Source organism: Larimichthys crocea, chromosome XIV (genome assembly GCF_000972845.2).
Source record: "Larimichthys crocea isolate SSNF chromosome XIV, L_crocea_2.0, whole genome shotgun sequence".
Classification (NCBI taxonomy): Eukaryota; Metazoa; Chordata; class Actinopteri; family Sciaenidae; genus Larimichthys; species Larimichthys crocea.
The window spans coordinates 55,282-74,232 of NC_040024.1; the positions used below are offsets into that span (position 1 = coordinate 55,282).

Sequence of the window (18,951 nt, forward strand, 5' to 3'; positions counted from 1 at the left end):
CCTCAATTCCTCCCCTTTTCAATCTTCAAAATGAAGCTGCATTTATTATAGTTTCGCTTTCACCTGTTCAGTTTGTCACATGTAATTAAAACATATATTATATAGCATTTCTCGAACTCGTTTAGCTTCTACAGCTCCATATGTATATAATGAAATAAAACTTTATCATTTGAATTAACGAAGTGTGAAGTAGTTGGTTTCTGTGAAGTTCTCGAGAATGCAGAGCTACAACTAGTTTAGCACCGGAAGTGGCGTCAGTTTGACTTAAAAAAAAGCAACCTTTACGATGTTCTCAGCACATCTGACAAGTCTAGGTAATTCAACTTGATATTTTAAGAAAACAATGAAGTCCTTAATACTTAAAGCTCAAATTCACATAAATAAAGGACGTGATTACACACGACTCCTTTACTTGCCGTGTGTTTAATCTTACAATGAACCGTGTGACGCACTTGTAAATTCCAGTTTTATTTTGAAAGTGGCGCCCGGAACAGCTTGTCCTCCACGGTTTCTATTGACAGCGCGTACGTCACATAAAAAAGGCTGGAGCGTCACATTTCAGTGGCTGGCTGTACTCAGAGGAGAGCCGGAACAGGGGATGTGTGAAGTGGACCTGACATTCAGACAGAACCGAACAGAAGCCGCCGGTAACCATGTCCAAGCCGCTCACGGACCAGGAGATGAGGAAGCAGATCTCGGTCAGGGGGCTGGCCGGGGTGGAGAATGTGGCCGACCTGAAAACTAACTTCAACAGGCACCTCCACTTCACCCTGGTGAAAGACCGAAATGTGGCCACCAAGCGGGACTACTACTTCGCCCTGGCTAACACAGTCCGGGACTACCTGGTGGGCCGCTGGATCCGGACGCAGCAGCATTACTATGAGAAAGACCCGAAAGTAAGCAGCGGGCTGATGCCGCAGTGTGTCCAGCACGTACACACGTACACACACACACACACACACACACACACACACAGCTGACAGGCGGGGTGGGCGGGGCCGCGGCTCTGCTGCAGCATCGCGACTAATGACGCTCCGCGCGCGACACTGTGCTCCTAGTGTGTGTGTGTGTGTGTGTGTGTGTGTGCGCGCGCGCGCTTTGATTTCCTCTCCTTGTCCTTTTATAGGAATGTCCGGCCTTGTGTTGACGCATATGGTGCATTGAAGCCGAGTTTGAGTTTGTGTGTGCGTGTGTGCGTGTGTGCGCGCGCGTGCACGCCGACATGTCTTCTGCATGTTACATAACCGTGCTCGTGCATCAGCAGCTGCCTCAGTAACCTTGCTGTGATGTCATGAGGACACACAGTTGAACATGTTTCTGGAATACTGACATTATCCTGCACTGTGTGAGATGAACACACGCAACTGGTTGAAATGTGCGTTACGTAACTCCTTCCGTCCGTCCTCGTCCTCACCATCAGCACACACTGCTCAGCACAAAATGGCCAAACGCTCACAAAGGGCACATGATGCATGTGTGCACTGCATACTTGTTTCCATTCTGTTCACTCAGCTTCTGCCATCACCTGTTGGCCTCCTGCCAGTCTGCTGTATGGTCTAATGGCTCTCTGTGATGTGATGGAGGACTTAGTGTTTGGCTTAGAGTTCATAAATCATCCTGCTGTAAACTTTCCTGATGACTAATGCTCAGTAATCCTGCTTTAACCTCCTCAGCTCTGTGATGGTGGATTGTTACAGCCTCAGGTTGGGCAGCCAGACACAGTCCACCTCCCAACAACTTTATTTTACCTATAATACATTTAAAGGTCACATAGACTTACATATTTAAACAAAAACTGACTTCTGCATTGGCTCCATACTGTGTTGACATAAAGCTTACTTATCAAAATCAAATTTTATTTGTATAGCCCAAATTTACAAAACACATTTTGCCTCAGAGGGCTTTACAATCTGTACAGGGAGTGACACTCTCTGTCCTTAGACCCTCGGTTCGAGTGAGGAAAAACTTGCCCACAAAAAACCTTTAACAGGGAAAAAAGGTGGAAGAAACCTCAGGAAGAGCCACAGAGGAGGGATCCCTCTCCCAGGACGGACAGACGTGCAATGGATGTCACGTGTACAGAACAAATTAACACAAACATATTGTACAATTACAATGACTGACAAAATGACAATGAATTACAATGAATGATAAAATGATTATAGTAGCAGTTGAACCTGTGATAGAGATAGAGAGACACAGATATACAGCAGCAGCAAATCATCAACTAACTATAAACTGTAATGGAGATATGGTAGCAATAATGACAGTAGTAATATATGTAGTGGACGTCATGCAGGACCACAGCAGCAGCTACGATCCATGAGAACCTGCTGGACGACAGAGCACAGAGACACAACACAACCTCTTTAATACATGGAGCTGTCATTAATGTGAAGTGTGTAACCTTTTGGATAACCCTCCTCTACTATTTATACAGACCACTGGATGCCCTTCTCTCTTTGGCACATGCCTTTCTTCCATCTGCTCTCCTGAACGACCCCCCGCCGTCACTCATCAGCACGCTTAGACATGTCACAAGGCAAAGGGTCTGCCAAAATGTCATCCGGGACGCACAAACGGACAGTTTGACACGTCTTCATGTAGTTAGACGCATCATCTCTTTTTTTTTTTTTCTTTTTTTTTTAAATGTTTGGCTTTCACACTCTCGCAGAGCTGTGAGGAGGCACTGTGCTGTGTTACTGAGGGCTTGTGGTTTGATTGACATCTCTGTGGAGTGGAAGAGATATTGTTGGAGTAGCTGCCAGTAATAGCCCTGCTGTTGTTGCCTCTGACAGCAGCTGTTGTTTCCTACCAGAGATAGAGTGTGTGTGTGTGTGTGTGTGTGTGTGTCTACATATAAATTGTAGATGAAACATATGTATCAGCCTTTGCAAATGGTTTGGATAAAAGTATAAATTACTGAAAGAATGTTTAAATTTAAAGTCCATGTAAAGGCATTTCTGAGATTTCTTTCAAAATACATTGGACATGTTGGAAACTAGTTGCTGAAAACATGTGAAAAGACTTTGAATGATATATTAGTGAAATGTGGAGTTAGAGGTTCAAACAGTTTTTCACCAGTTTTCAGTCCAGGATTTTGTGGGCGGTCCTTAAAGGGTGGCTCGATGACACGCTGAAGCCACCCTGAGCATACCCCTGCACCCCTAGCAGAGAGATAGAGATGAATTCATCTCGCTCAGAGTGTTTCAAAGTTAGTCATGTCATTTTCTGAACTCATCTGATGTGTTTTAGTCACATTCAAAGGACACGCCCCCACAGTCCTGGAGCTGAGAATTAATTTTTACCTGATTATGGCACCTAATTTCATAAACTTGTTGATATTTTTAATCATTCAAATTTGGCTGGGTGGTAATAACACTTTCTGCTTTGGTCTGACAAACTCAAAACACACATTTATTATTTCTTTACATGGACTTTAAAGGTTCTATATTTTCCACTTTTCTGCTGTTTTGTTTGAAGTTTTAATATCTATAAGAAGATATATTTGATGTTTTAAGAACCAAAAACCATCTCAGTTAAGTGTTTTTTTACGTCTTCTCTCTGGAGCTCTAACAGGAACAGGACGCTTTGTCTTGTGTTTTGTCTCATTAATATTAATGAGCCTCTCTTCCGATTAGCTGAATGTTTTCTGAGTAACACATGGCCAGTCCATTCACAGTTGATGGATTGTAGCTTATCTGGGCAGTGGGGGTGTGGCTGAAGGTGGAGACTGTATACATGTAGGTGTGACATCACAACCTTACGGACGTCCTGACGGTTCATTTGAGGACAAAGTTTGTGAATCTGGGTGGATTGAACATTTTCTCTCTGTTCTCCTGCAGCGTGTCTACTACCTCTCCCTGGAGTTCTATATGGGCCGAACTCTGCAGAACACCATGGTTAACCTGGCTTTGGAGAACGCCTGTGATGAAGCCACCTACCAGGTGAAGCATGGGGGCAAAAAAAGGCAGGACTTAAATTATGGACTCAAAACATTCTTAGCACACACTCTGCTCCACACTGAGGGAGAGGGTACAAAATGGTAGGAAGCTACACAGCCAAAAGTAATTGGACACCTGAAGAGACAACAGCACCCAAACAAACATCACACTTCCTTCACTTCTCTGGTTTCTTTCAGCAGATGTTTGAACCTGGCTGCATGAATTTACTCAATGCAGCCAAGTCAATAGCTGACCACTAATGAATTGATCAACTATCCGTTGCAATAATTGTACTATGTTGATGTGTTCTTCAGCTCGGTCTGGACATGGAGGAGCTGCAGGACATTGAGGAAGATGCCGGTCTAGGAAACGGTGGACTGGGTCGTCTGGCTGGTGAGCTCCTGCTTCCTCCTGATTGGTTGCTGAAAGACAGTGATGTTTAGTGCTGTGGACAGCCTTGTCTCATGCAGCCTGCCTCCCCTCCCCTCCCTTCCCTCTTGTTTCCTCAGCGTGTTTCCTGGACTCCATGGCCTCTCTGGGTCTGGCTGCTTATGGATACGGCATCCGCTACGAGTTTGGTATCTTCAATCAGAAAATCGTCAGCGGCTGGCAGGTATATTGCCTTGGTGGTTTTCTTTGTGATTAAATCTGCTTTAGATTATGATTTCATGGAAACATGTCCCCCTCATCCGACCTCCATGATCATTTCCTCTGGGTGACATGACCTCAACAGATTTCACTTTTTTTTAACAGAAGAAGAAGTCATGTGTACTTCCCTGAAATCTGAGCATTCCTGTCTGTATCCTTGCAGTGACAGTTGGTAAACCAAACATGAGTCATGCAGCCCAGAGCAACTGAATTTCTCTTTCACTCTTACCCAAATATTTAGTTCAACAAATAGTTGGCTTTAATGCAACAAATGGTGGTTTAAAGAGAGATGCAGGGTCACAAAAGGATCATGCTGCCCGGGAGGTGTGCAGAAAAAAAAAACAGGTCGACTTTTATCAAAGATTTATCAAACAAAGATTTTAAAAAAGTTAGGGTGATGCTGTTCCCATAACATACAAAACTGAAAAACCAACAACCAAACCATTCTCAACATCTACCCTGATAGGCCTTCTTTCTAGTTCAAACCAGCCTATCGGAGTAGAGCTGTGGAAGAGAGAACAAACAAGATAAAAACAATAAAAAACATGATTTTATTTGGTTTGCTTGTCCCAACAAATACATATTAAATTCTGCAATTTAACCCAAAATACTGTCCATTCAAAAACGCTTTAATTAACTGAAATGTATACACTTGTTCCATCATCCAATGAAAATATTGCCCATGTCCTTCTAGACTCCATAAAATGGTATGTACTGAGGTGTGCTCCCTCTGTAAGCACATGTCCAGATAGACAAATGACTGAAAACAATTTTAAACAATTCAAACTGTCTGTTTTGTATTATGATTAATTTGAATGTTTTTAGAAATAAATTTAACTCGTATGACAATGCTGAGTCTCTCTTATCTAATATAATGAACAATTGTAACATACTTAGCAAAGATGGCCCAGCAGACAGTGAGAGAGTTGGCACTTCCTCTCGACAACCATGATGCATTTCCTCTAGCTGCTCCTCAATAAAAGACTGATTTGCCTATACAAAACTCTGAACGTAAAACAGGAAGTGCTTTGAATGATCTGTAACAGAACACAACAGACACGTCCTCATACAGCTCTACGATTAGTGAATGAGTTCATTTAATTTCCACAAACTCCAAAATGATGAACAGGTTGACTCCTGGTCCAAGGCTTATGGGAAATGCTGTCTGATTTAAAAACAGGAATGAAAGACTTTTTTAAGAATGCCACACTACTGATAACCGTTCTATTGTGTGTCTGCAGTTTTAGAAATGTATTTAAATGTCTGTTAGTTAATAGTCAAATAACTGAGAGGCAGCAGTATTTCTAGTTTTACATTTCAAACACAGGTAATAGTAATTGTCATAATAGGAAGTGCAAAGGAAGCTAATCAGTCAAAGGCACAGAATAACAGAGTTGTTGCTCAGTTTGTGTAGCGTCGAGATCATCACACAGTGTTTCCACAGGTGGAAGAAGCCGACGACTGGCTGCGGTACGGTAACCCCTGGGAGAAGGCTCGCCCTGAGTACATGCGCCCAGTCCACTTCTACGGAAGAGTGGAGCACACAGCTGACGGAGTGAAGTGGGTCGACACACAGGTTAGCGCGAATCAACCGTAAACTTCTGTGGAAAGAGAAGTTGAGTCATTCCCCATAAGAGTCTATACAATGGGACTTCTTTTGGCAGCCAGTGGAGCTGCTCCCCGCTGGCCATTCTAAAGAATGCAGAGGGATAACTTTGTAATAGAGATGGTGTTGATGCTAAAAAGCTCTTAACAGTCGGATCTTCACATATCATACAGAGAATAATGAAATGATAAGAAGTCTTTGTGATGTGGATCCAGGTGGTTCTGGCTCTGCCCTATGACACTCCAGTACCCGGCTACAGAAACAACATTGTTAACACCATGAGACTGTGGTCTGCTAAGGCCCCCTGTGACTTCAACCTCAAAGACTGTGAGCACTCTCATTTGTACTGTTACATAATCATCACAGCACTGAGCACAGTCTGAACATTGAACATTGCTGTCGTCCCACAGTTAATGTTGGTGGCTACATTCAGGCCGTGCTGGACAGAAACCTGGCTGAGAACATCTCCAGGGTTCTCTACCCCAACGACAACGTGAGTGACACGAGTGCATTTATTGTGTGTAAATACAGCAAAGCCGAGTCTCTTTTACATTATGTAGTCATTACATTATATAAGTATTATTGTACAGTTGAGATGGCAGCTTTCCATCCTGTCCATGTGGTTCAGTTCTTTGAAGGGAAGGAGCTGCGTCTGAAGCAGGAGTACTTTGTTGTAGCAGCAACTCTTCAAGACATCATCCGTCGGTTCAAAGCCTCCAAGTTCGGCTCCACAGAGTTTGTGCGACTCGACCTGTCTACACTGCCAGAAAAGGTGAGAGATCCATCATACCATCATATATGTTATGTTCTAAATGACTGTATATGTTGATGTTTTTCTTTCTTTGTCCGTCTGTGGTCTGCAGGTTGCCATCCAGCTGAACGACACCCATCCTGCAATGGCCATCCCTGAGCTGATGAGGATCCTGGTGGATCTGGAGAAACTCAGCTGGGAGGAGGTCAGAAACCCTCGTCACACTCTTTATATTATACTTTATTATACTTAAATCATTTTTTTTCCTCCATTCTTTAAAATGACTGTTCAAACTCTACTAAACTCTACTAACTGTAGATACTGCAGTTGAACTGAATTGTCTCAGCAGTTCTGTCTCTGTAATAACAGTGACACAGGAGAATGACATGAGTCAGAGTCCTAAACAGTGTCAGGAAGTTATATATGAATTTGCTGCTATAGAATAGTCTTTTATAATAATCCAAATCTACATTTTTTTGTAACCATATGTGTGATAAAGTCTGAGGTCTCACACTCTCCTGTCTCTGGTCCCCTCCCGTCCCCTCTGTGTCCAGTCCTGGGACATTGTGGTTCATACCTGTGCCTACACCAATCACACTGTCCTGCCTGAAGCCCTGGAGCGCTGGCCCGTCGACCTCTTCCAAAACCTGCTGCCTCGTCACCTGGACATCATCTACGAGATCAACAGGAGGCACCTGGAGGTACGGTATTTGACATTCTCACACAAATTAAGGTCTCTGTGGACCCTGTGTGAGAGTTCTGTACTAATCCAAGACCTTAGCCAACCACACCTGACCTGACTGAACCTAATAGTTCAGTTAAGAGCCCAACCTGACCTGAGGCCTGCTGCTTTATTTTTGCTTTATTTCAACCATTGTTCACTATTAGCTTGCCAGGCTAATGCATTGACTAACATGTCCTGAGTCCCAACTATCCCTAAACATAATAAACACAATAAAACAGCCTGAACACACAACAAATACTTTGCTGGGCTTCCTTCTCCAACTTTTTCTTCACTCATATTTTCATGTCAAAACAACTATATTGTGTGTTTTGAGTGTATGAACACTGTTATAGTGTATGCAGTCATAGTGGTGCTGAATGTGCAGGACTGGAACATTGAACTTATATACAGTATATTATATAATATCAGAAGAATACAGATTTGTTGTTTCAGCTCCAGATGAAGTCTTCACTATGTCGTGTTATTAAATATTGATGACAGTTTGTGCACAGTTCTGCCTCTTGGAGCTCGAACAAATGTTGTTTTTTCACATTTCAGTGTCGCACAAGTCTGCTCGCCTTCAAATCTCAGGTCAAAACGAGTCTTACAGCAGACAAGTCCAACTCTCCACTGACATGTCTCTGTCTTTATTCCCTCCAGCGCATCGCCAAGCTTTACCCTGGAGACCTTGACCGCCTGCGCAGAATGTCCCTGATCGAAGAAGGGGACGTCAAGAAGATCAACATGGCTCACCTCTGCATTGTGGGATCTCATGCTGTCAACGGAGTGGCCCGCATCCACTCTGAAATCATCAAAAACACAGTGTAAGAAAACCTGTTCACCCTCATCTGTTCTCTGGCTTGTCTGTGCTCGTGTAATGTCACTGCAGACGAGCCTATGGCTATAATTATATTTGACATTCAGCTCCTGAAGAACGAACAGTGGAGTGTTCATGAGCCTATAGGTTGACCAATGTTGACATGAAAACATTCAAATGTGCTGATTTTCCCTCCTCAGGTTCAAGGATTTCTACGAGGTCGACCCTCAGAAGTTTCAGAACAAGACCAACGGCATCACGCCCAGGCGCTGGCTGGTCATGTGCAACCCTGGCCTGGCTGAGGTCATCGCAGAGGTGCGTTCGTTCCTGTCAATACTCACTGAATATAGAGTCGAAGTGAAAGGAGTTATTTGAGACATTTTTCTGCATTGGCAGGATTAGTTTGAACATGTCTGATGCTTGGATTGGACATGAAACCTCACTGAGCAACTGTGTTGAGTCAGCTACAGCTCTCAAGGAGTATTTCTGTGAGAATAGTCCAATCAGAGAGCTTCAAATTCTGTTCCATCCGCTGCTCACAGTGAGCGGAAGATCAGAGAGCTGATGAACCATACAGCACGTCTTTATCCAATCATTGCTTCATTTGGCAGTGACTGCATTTGATTTCACACCTCTGGCTTACTCACCACAGGGATAAGTGCTACTGGGGCTTATGGGTATTGTAGTATCTGGTCTAATGAGATCATGCAGGGACTCACAATTGAACACCTTTATTTATTCCGAGTTATTCAGGTTTCATTGAGGAACACCATGACCACACATACAGCAGTTCTACACTGTGTGTGTGCACTGTGTATAAGCTCAGGTATTTACATGCTTGAAAATAGCAGCATACAGTGGGGAAGTACTCAACACATCAACATTTTCTTTTCATTTAACATATTTTCAGTGCAGCAGTTGACCTGAAATTTAGACAGATGTGCTGATTCAAAAAAAACTGCACAGATAAAGAAATCACAACATTCCAAACCATGAAAAGTTCAATATAAAGTGAACTATCTATGTGTAATGTGGCCCAACTTTGGCAACATCCAGATCTGATGACTTGTTGAACAATGAGTTCACTTCTTGTGTCTATCGATGTGAGTTCAGATCCAGCGAGCCTGTCACGTTGAGGAGAAACCACATCCTGCTGCAGCACAACCACACCCGAACAGAGATTAGAGTGTAAAATAAAGCCGATCTGTCGAGGTCACGTACTGCGAGCTAAAGTTAACCTACATTTCCTGAATCATTGGTACTACAACGTCCACAACAAAGCCCAATGCTGCTTCTCAGACTGTGTGCAGTTAAGTTGTTAGATATATTAAATCATCAATCATCTGTGGGTTCTTAGTGTAACCATAGCAATGGCCTCTTATTCTGTAGTTTTCTCCTCCACCCTGGTGCTGATATGTTTGGTACTTCTTCTAGTAGTTTTTATAAGCAACATAGTGATCTCATGTGAAACAAGAACAGAAACTACTACAATATTATTCAGTTACTCAGGAAACATTGCGACACCACTGCATTTCATTAGAAAATTAATTATCCAGAAGGCTTTGACATTATTTTTAAGCTTATGATCCGTGTCCAAGTATTCAGGTTCTCATGTGGTGATCTTGTTTTTTTTTTAGAGGATTGGTGAGGACTACATCCGCGACCTGGACCAACTGAAGAAGCTTCTGGACTTTGTGGACGATGACGCCTTCATTCGGGATGTCGCTAAAGTCAAACAAGTGAGAGCTTAAAATGATTTAATGATGATTATTATGTCTTGTCTGATTCTGTTTGTCTCTAATCACAATGCTCTGAACGATCTGAACTTTCAGGAGAACAAGATGAAGTTCGCAGCTTATCTCGAAGAGCACTACAAGGTGAAGATCAACCCCAACTCAATGTTTGATGTCCATGTGAAGAGGATCCACGAATACAAAAGACAGCTGCTCAACTGTCTGCACATCATCACACTGTACAACCGTGGGTGTCTGTTCTTGAACTAGCAGTTTCATAGATGTGCATGGATTCAGAGGAAAGTCAAACTTTGGTTTGTTTCTGATCAGGTATCAAGAAGGAACCCAACAAGTCATGGACCCCGAGGACCATCATGATTGGAGGAAAGGTGAGCGGTGTGAAGGTGTTTTTGTCATCACATTTTCACATTTATTTTTATTAAAGAGAGGGTGGGGGGCTTGACAAAGCTTGAAAAAGGCCTAAATAAATAACATCACTGACATGTCATATTCACTGAGATGATCCACATAACAAAACTTATGAGCACATAAACAAGTCTGAAACTTGCAGACAGCCTCTTTAGCCTCTGTCACACATTATTGCTGCTTTAAAGAACAACCACACAGAGCTGAATAAACGAGAGGTTTGAATTCTACAAGATGCTGTAAATGACTGAACCAGATGAATACTTTTGACAGGGCTGTCACATTTGTCATTAATCTACATCTTGCTGAGTAGCATTAGCATTAGTACATTTGGGGCAATTGAAATGAACAATCAATACAGTGTGTTTAACCTCACAGGTCATTTAGTTTTAGTTTAGTTTTTCTTTTATTGACTCTTTCCATTTTGTTAGTTCTTGTACCAGTTTATAGTCTACTTGCCAGCCCATATGGCCCTATTGTGAACCCGGAAATGTTGAGTATTCGTGTGTTGACTGACTGATTGTGTACTGATGATGTATGTTCATTGATTTTCAAGTGATTACACACAGATTCTTTTCCTCCCACGTCTTGGAGACATGAAATAAACACGGCTCTTGGGCAGCTTGGTTCTTTTTTTTTTTTTTTTAGTGTTTCTCAACATGATAATCTGTGTTTCCAGGCAGCTCCGGGTTATCACACTGCCAAGATGATCATTAAGCTCATCACATCGATTGGAGACATTGTCAACAACGACCCTGTGGTGGGAGACCGCCTCAAAGTCATCTTCCTGGAGAACTATCGCGTCACTCTGGCTGAAAAGGGTAACCTGTTGATTTATAATCTTGTAATAATAACGTATGTTGCTTTTGAAATTTAGGACCTGCTGTTATGGCTTATTGTTGATAATCAGTTATTATATCTGAGTCTGCTTAAGTCTGTATGTAGAAGTGAATAAAGAGAGAAACTGTCTCCTGTCTCCTGTCTGCAGTCATCCCTGCGTCTGACCTGTCGGAGCAGATCTCCACAGCAGGCACTGAGGCCTCCGGCACCGGGAACATGAAGTTCATGCTGAACGGAGCCCTCACCATTGGCACCATGGACGGAGCCAATGTGGAAATGGCGGAGGAAGCTGGAGAGGAGAACCTCTTCATCTTTGGCATGAGGGTGGATGATGTGGAGGCTATGGACAAGAAGGGGTGAGTGTCATAACAGTGTGACCGGAATGATATTAAACATGGACTGAAGTCATCAGGTATCAGGTTTATTAGGTCAAACTAACAAAGAGAAACTAATCAGATGGACACCCATAATCCACGCTGTAACGTTTGCATGAACGTCTTCTGTCCTCAGCTACGACGCTTCGTCGTACTACAACCGTATCCCTGAGCTGAAGCAGGCAATGGACCAGATATCTGGAGGCTTCTTCAGCCCCAGTCAGCCTGACCTCTTCAAAGACCTTGTCAACATGCTGATGCACCACGACAGGTTAGAGCACGGCGACGCTGACCAATCAGAGCTTTGTCTGTGCTGACAGCGCCACAGACCTGCAGTGTTTCCATTCTGAGTGTGTGTCTGTGCTGCAGGTTCAAGGTGTTTGCTGACTATGAAGACTACATCAAATGTCAGGAGAAGGTCAGCGCACTCTACAAGGTCAGTATGGAACCAGTACAGAAGATCAGTGTTTCTAAAAATGATCATGCTTTATGAATGTGTAATAAATCCAAGATCTTTTGTTTGCTCTGCTCGCCTCAGGGAGCAAACACACAATGTCTGACTGATGTCATCTCCTGTTTCAAATTTTAATATTAAATGGAAATTAAATTCCAGCAGGCATGGTTGTGTAATCACTCGTTTGTTAAGTGCAACCTTATTACATTACACACTGTCAGGGCCGGTCTTAGCTATGGGCAATGTGGGCGGCCGCCCAGGGCGCAGTCTCCGTGGGGGGCGCACGATCGCCCAAAAAAAGGGGGGGGGGGGTTCGCCCAGGGCGCAAATGTGGCCAGGACCGGCGCTGCACACTGTTCTATGGGCTGAAATATGTGCCACCAGAAACTGAATTTGAATCATTTATATTTGAAATGTTCAGTTTGAATCATTGTATTGAAAATCTGAATTGTAATTTGAAATTGAATTTATTAGTTTGGAACTGAACATTCAGTTCTCACAATTAAAATAAAAAAAACCAGCAGCGAGACAATTTTTTATTAATCCTCTGCACTGCACTTTTATTTCCTGCAAAACTATAATAAAATGATTTAAAAATTTACTGGAACTCCAAACCACACCACGCTGACTAAAGACAGCTGGTGAACCACAGCTAGATGCTAATTTAGCCCCACTTTCCTCTCTTTGATTAAAAAAAAAATCAATTTTAATACCCCAAGATCTTCATGGCAGTGTGTAAAAAGGCGGAAACAGTGTGAATAAACTACATTTGCTTCAAATATTTAAACCTATGAATGAATTTCTGAAACTAGTGGAAGAGGAAGACACATTCTGTTTGTGTAAATTCACATTTTACAATGTGTAAACTCAAACATCAAGTTCTTTATATTAACATCCCTGCTTTGAACTACATGTTACTGTAGTATAATATACTGTACCATATGATATTCTGCTGTGCTATAACTCATGGTACTGTATGGAACTATCTGAAACTACAGCTGTGGAAAGAAATGGAGGAACTACTGCAAAATGATCAGTGTTCTTCTGCTTTTACTGCTTCCATTTTTGTTATTCTATAACCTGCTGCTAACATTTCTGCCACATTTGACAGGCAGGCAGGGAATTCAAACTGTATTTAAATATATTACTGTTAAGAAGTTAACCTGTGCTAACATCTATACAAATAGAAAACTATGTAAAAGGTAGGAAGTAAAAGTAGAAATAGTTTTCAACAAATGGGTATAAAGAACTGTGTAGTCTGCTGCTTCACCTTGTTCTTATGAACCTCAGTATAAAGATGGAAGTGACCTGACACTCACTGTATCCCTCTACCAGCAAAGACAGAAGTGAACCATCTCTTCCTCATTCAGAACTTTTCTTTTCAACTCTTTCTATAGTTATTCTTTGATTCCAGTAACTTTTTAGGTACAATGAGAACTGTTTGGTCATCCAGAGGACAGTGATGGTCACAGATGATGATTGTTTTTTTTATACTTTTCTTTGTTAAATAAGATTTGTTTCAGGTGATCACCTCATCAGTACTTCAAGTAGAATGAGGTGTGCCTATGTTGGACTTGGACTCCTACTTCTGTCAGGAATCATTTCAGTCCCCTCTTATGTGACACTGACTCTTCCTCCTCCTTGCTCTGTGGTAACAGGACCCTAAGGAGTGGACCAAGATGGTGATCCATAACATCGCCGGCTGTGGTAAATTCTCCAGTGACCGCACCATTTCCCAGTACGCCAGGGAGATCTGGGGAATGGAGCCCAGTTTGGAGAAGATCGCTGCTCCTGATGATCCTCGCTAAAAACCACATCTGCCTCCTCCAGCTCGCTGTAGCTCACCGTGTGGTCCAACCGCTGAAGAAGAAAACCCCATGTAGCTTTTCACTGTGTACTGTGGCATGTTTCTTTCTTGTATTGAAGTGGGCTTACTCAGAATCTATATATTTTTCCCTCTGTGCACCAGCAATGCATATCCTCACTGTCGAGCGAAAACCTCCACGTCAGCCTTTCAGCAGCTAAGAAACAGCCTAAATTCACTGTGGAATCATGGGATTCTTCAACATTAAAGAAATACCTCCAGTAGACTTCTGTCTTTAACTGAACTTGGTCTTCCCTTCTCCAGTTTTCATGCAGTGGTAACAATTCAAACTGCATTCCCCTTCCAAAACCCAGCAAATATGCCAACAAACCTCAGCACTGTCATGGTTTCTAACCAACCCATTGTCTTCCATGTAGTGTGCTCCACAGCATCATGGCAGCACTGTGACTTGATGGTGTTGGAAGGAAGCCACGCTTCCATATTCACCACAGATTAACCTTCATATTAATATTTCATATTAATGTTTCTCTCCGACTGCTCTGTCAGTGTTTTCTAGTGTTTGCTAAATATAATAATTTGTGTGTGTGTTATCATTAACGGTCAGGGGAGCCCTGTGATGTCCTCAGCATGTTTGTGTCTGTCTCACTCTGCTGTACTCCTCAAAGTGGCCTATGTTAGAACATAACAGCCTTCTCTGCCTAAAACCCAAGTGACTGAACTTATCTTTGAGAGATGCCTGTGTTCTGTGGTGTGTGTGTCCAAGACACTGTGATAACAACATATTGTCCTGCTTCAGCTACTGTATCCGACTGTGTGACTGCTGTGTTACTGCCTGCAAATGCTGCAGAAAGAAGAAGCTGTCCACTAGACTGAACCTAACATTTCACTGTCAGTCAGTGTTTTACTTGTTCTTTTCTTTTTTTTTAGACAATAAATGTCAAAACTTCATCAACCGTCAGACGTCTCAACTCATTTCTGCACCTCTGTAGAGACACAGAAACAAAGTGTCCAACATCAGAATCAGAAATACTTTAATAATCCCAGGAGGAAATTATTTTAGTTGCAATACTCCAGTATAAGTAAAACAAGTAATCATCAATCAATTACGAATAAATATTATATATATATAATAAAAGGTATATACAAGATCATTAACATTACATAAATAAAGTACAACAAATGCAAAAGTAAATGTCCGTGTATATGTCAGCTGAGGGAGGCATTATAGAGTTTAATGACTGCAGGCAGGAATGATTTCCTGTGTCGCTCTGTGGTGCATTTCAGAGTGAGGAGTCTGAAGGAGCTCCTCTGCAGAGCCAGTGTGTCGTGGAGAGGGTGTGAAACATTGTCCAACTTTGAATGAAGCCTGGACAGCATCCTCCTCTCTGCCACAGTCGTCAGAGTGTCCAGCTCCTCCCCCACGACATCGCCAGCTCTCCTGATCAGTTTGTTTAGTCTGTTGGTGTCTTCAATCTTCAGCCCAGTGCCCTGGCATGTGACAGCGAAGAAGATCACACTGGCCACAACAGACTCGTGAAACATCCTCAGCATTGTCCGGCAGATGTTAAAGGACCTCAGCCTCCTTAGGAAAAAGAGTCGGCTTTGGCCCTTTTTGTAGACAGCCTCTGTGTTTCCAGTCCAATTTTTTATTCAAGTACATCTCAGGTACTTATACTCCTCTACAGTATCCACAGGGACCCCCTGGATGGAAACAGGGGTCACTGGTGTTTTTGCCCTCCTCAGATCCACTATTAGTTCCTTCGTCTTTGTCACATTGAGCTGCAGATGGTTCAGCTCAGTTCAAGTGACAAAGTTGCCCACAACAGTCCTGTATTCACTATCATCACCCTTTTCAATACAACCAACTATTGCTGAATTATCAGAGAACTTCTGGCAGTGTCAGGATTCGGTGCAATAGTTTAAATCTGAGGTGAAAAGGGTGAAGAGGAAGGGAGAGAGAACAGTCCCCTGTGGGGCCCCAGGGTTACTGACCACCCTATCAGACACACAGTTCTGTAGGTGTTCGTACTGTGGTCTGCCCATCAGGTAGTCAACAATCCAGGACACGATGGGGCCCTCCACCTGCATTGCAGTCATCTTCTCACCCAGTAGAGTCGGACGGATGGTGTTAAATACACTGGAGAAGTCAAAGAACATGATTTTTACAGTGCTCGCCGGGTTGTCCAGATGAGTGTAGACTCTGTTCAGCAGGTAGATGATGCCGTCCTCAACTCCCAGTCGGGGCTGGTAGGCGAACTGTAGTGGATCAGTGAAGGGCCTGACCATACATGTAGGAGAGATGAAGGTTTCTCAAACACAAAAAAAGAAGCAGATCAGAAAGAACATGGACCAATATGATCATATTTATCAAATTTAGAAGCAGTATGTAAATATTTAATTGTTATTCATAACACTGCAGAGTAGTTGCATGTAAATAGTAGAAGTATAGTTATTAATAGGAAAATAATTATAGTTAATGTATGTCAACAGCTCCTCCTGTGGATATCTATATGTGGAGGCTGCTAAAGATCAGTGACAACATTTATGTTGTCCTAACATAAAATATGTCATATGTACAAAATTATAATTGTTACTGTACATTAATAAACACTTAAATTGTCTTTATATCCGCTGACAATGCTGACAGGGTGCTTCACTGATCACTGTGCTGATCATGGTTAGTTCTACTCATCCAACTTCTGCCCTGATGTCACAGTGATGTCATCATCAGATGGGCTCATTTTTAACAGAAGGTCTGTTTTACAAAGTGCTGTGGCATTTAAATACTATGTAGGGGTCTAATTTGGAACCCCCCAAACTTTTTAGACATGTAATATTAAATCAGCTGTACGTGTCATTGCCCTATATTTATTGTAGAGATACATGTTTCCTGGTAGGGTGACATTCAGACAATCAATCAAAGTCACTCTTCAGCTGCTGCAGCATAATCTACTTTAAAGGAAGGCAATGTAGCTGAGCCTCCTTCTACTGTCTGCCACCAGAGGGCGATGTAGGTCCTGGATAACAGAGTTAATGTTGCAATCATTAGCTCATATTAAAAACATGCCATGGTCATATTCTCTGTCTATCTCTAATGGCAGAAAAGAGAGAAATATTTCATGCTGTTTCATAGTGCTGTAACCATCTGTGATATCCTGCAGAGAGACAAATGAGGAAGCTGATTCATCTGGATAAATTACTATATTAGTAATTGTCTCCGTTCTTAGTTCTTTTTGGCCTTTTAGTGTTTTTGTGTGTGTTTCTCTTGGACTTTAGAGAGAGGTCTAAGATTTGAGATTTTGGAAAGAACGTCCCCATACAGGAACCAAGGATTCACTGAATGCTTTGATGAGTATGAAAATGATGTGAATGGTCCTCCTGTATAGTTCCACATGCATGGATGAAACTTCTCTGAAGCCACTTTACATGAACATTACCCACAGCTTGTCCTGTCTTAAAGGACCACTGTGCAGGATTCAGATGCATCTATTTCAATTTTTCAGTTTTATTTATATAGCTGAAATCATTTCATGACACAGCAGGTCTAGACCGTACTCTTTGTAATATTATTTATAGAGGCCCGACAATTCCCAGCATGAGCAAGTACTTCCTTTTTTTGTATTGATGTAGTTGCTGATTTCAACCCCTTTAAACATGAAAAACTCTACAGCCTGTGTTTCGTTTGTCCACTCTGGGCTACTGTAAAAAAAATGGTGGTTCAACATGTGAAAGTCGATCTCATGAAAGTCTCATTCTAATGGAACAAAAACATGATTCTTATTTTAATGAATGAAAACATAGTTATGAATGTTATATTCAATTTCTGCAAATAGATCCTTCAAAATGTTACACACTGGATCTTTAATTTCACTTAAGATTCAAAAATAAGAAAAATCCAAAAAGCGATTACTACACTCGTGTCTACATCTATTAAATTCAAATAAATTGTCTTGGTTGTCAATACATACCTATTAATACACTACATGGTCCAGGAAACTAAAAGTGTCATCAAACCTAAACACCTTAATATTTTAGTGTTCATGTTGTTCCAACAACCCAACAATTGTGGCGTTAACCCATGTTTAAATGCAGGACAGGACATTCTTCTAATTCTTTCAAACCCAATAAAATCCTCAAGACATTAGTAAATGAAGATCTGCAAGAAGTATATGTTATGTAAATACAATAAGGACTCTGGCTATACTTACTTTACCACTTTGACAAATAAAAAAAATCGGATCTAAAGGGCAACTTACTAAATTTCTTCACAAACTTTAAGCCTTTATCAACTGATGCTGTTTGCTCAGTTGCCATGATTCAGCTGTAAAGACTGAAAACTGTAAACATGAAGCGTTTCATGTTTATGATGTGATTGTCACATGTCATAATGACATGTTCTAACAATATAACAAGTAAAATAATTTATTGTCAAAACAACAAAGGTTTCTTGTTATCATGTTGTATGTCATATACATTAGTTAGAGTGAATTCAACAACAAACATTTCACTCTATTTTAAGACTATTAATTATGTTGATACAGCAGAAACGTGTTGACTTCTTCCATTATTCAGACACTAGAATTCTTTAGGGTAACCCATCAGCAAATAAAAGTTGTTACAGTGTGACAGTTTTGTGATTTCACACTAGGCCTCAGACCTGTTCCTCATGCCCCTCCCACATCCACATGATTGACAGTTGTCCATCACACCAGGTCCCCTCCTTCCCTCCCATCCATCATAATAAAGCCCGGTTCCCCCCTTTGTGGTTTCAGTTTTCTCCACCTGATCCCCAACTCCTTACACACTAAG

General features: G+C 41.9%; 1 protein-coding gene across 1 annotated transcript; it reads left to right on the forward strand.

Annotated features, from left to right (window-relative positions):
• Nucleotides 1–653: 653 nt before the first annotated feature.
• pygmb (phosphorylase, glycogen, muscle b) lies at nt 654–15,100 on the forward strand. Its single transcript, XM_010751540.3, has 20 exons — nt 654–896; nt 3,846–3,947; nt 4,259–4,337; nt 4,454–4,557; nt 6,037–6,168; nt 6,414–6,525; nt 6,609–6,691; nt 6,827–6,970; nt 7,062–7,154; nt 7,504–7,650; nt 8,334–8,497; nt 8,691–8,805; nt 10,128–10,229; nt 10,323–10,470; nt 10,554–10,612; nt 11,329–11,470; nt 11,638–11,845; nt 12,000–12,134; nt 12,233–12,299; nt 13,976–15,100. Exons 1-20 carry the CDS (start codon nt 654–656, stop codon nt 14,123–14,125), a joined length of 2,529 nt encoding a protein of 842 aa, XP_010749842.2. The 3' UTR covers nt 14,126–15,100.
• The last annotated feature ends 3,851 nt before the right edge of the window (nt 15,101–18,951 follow it).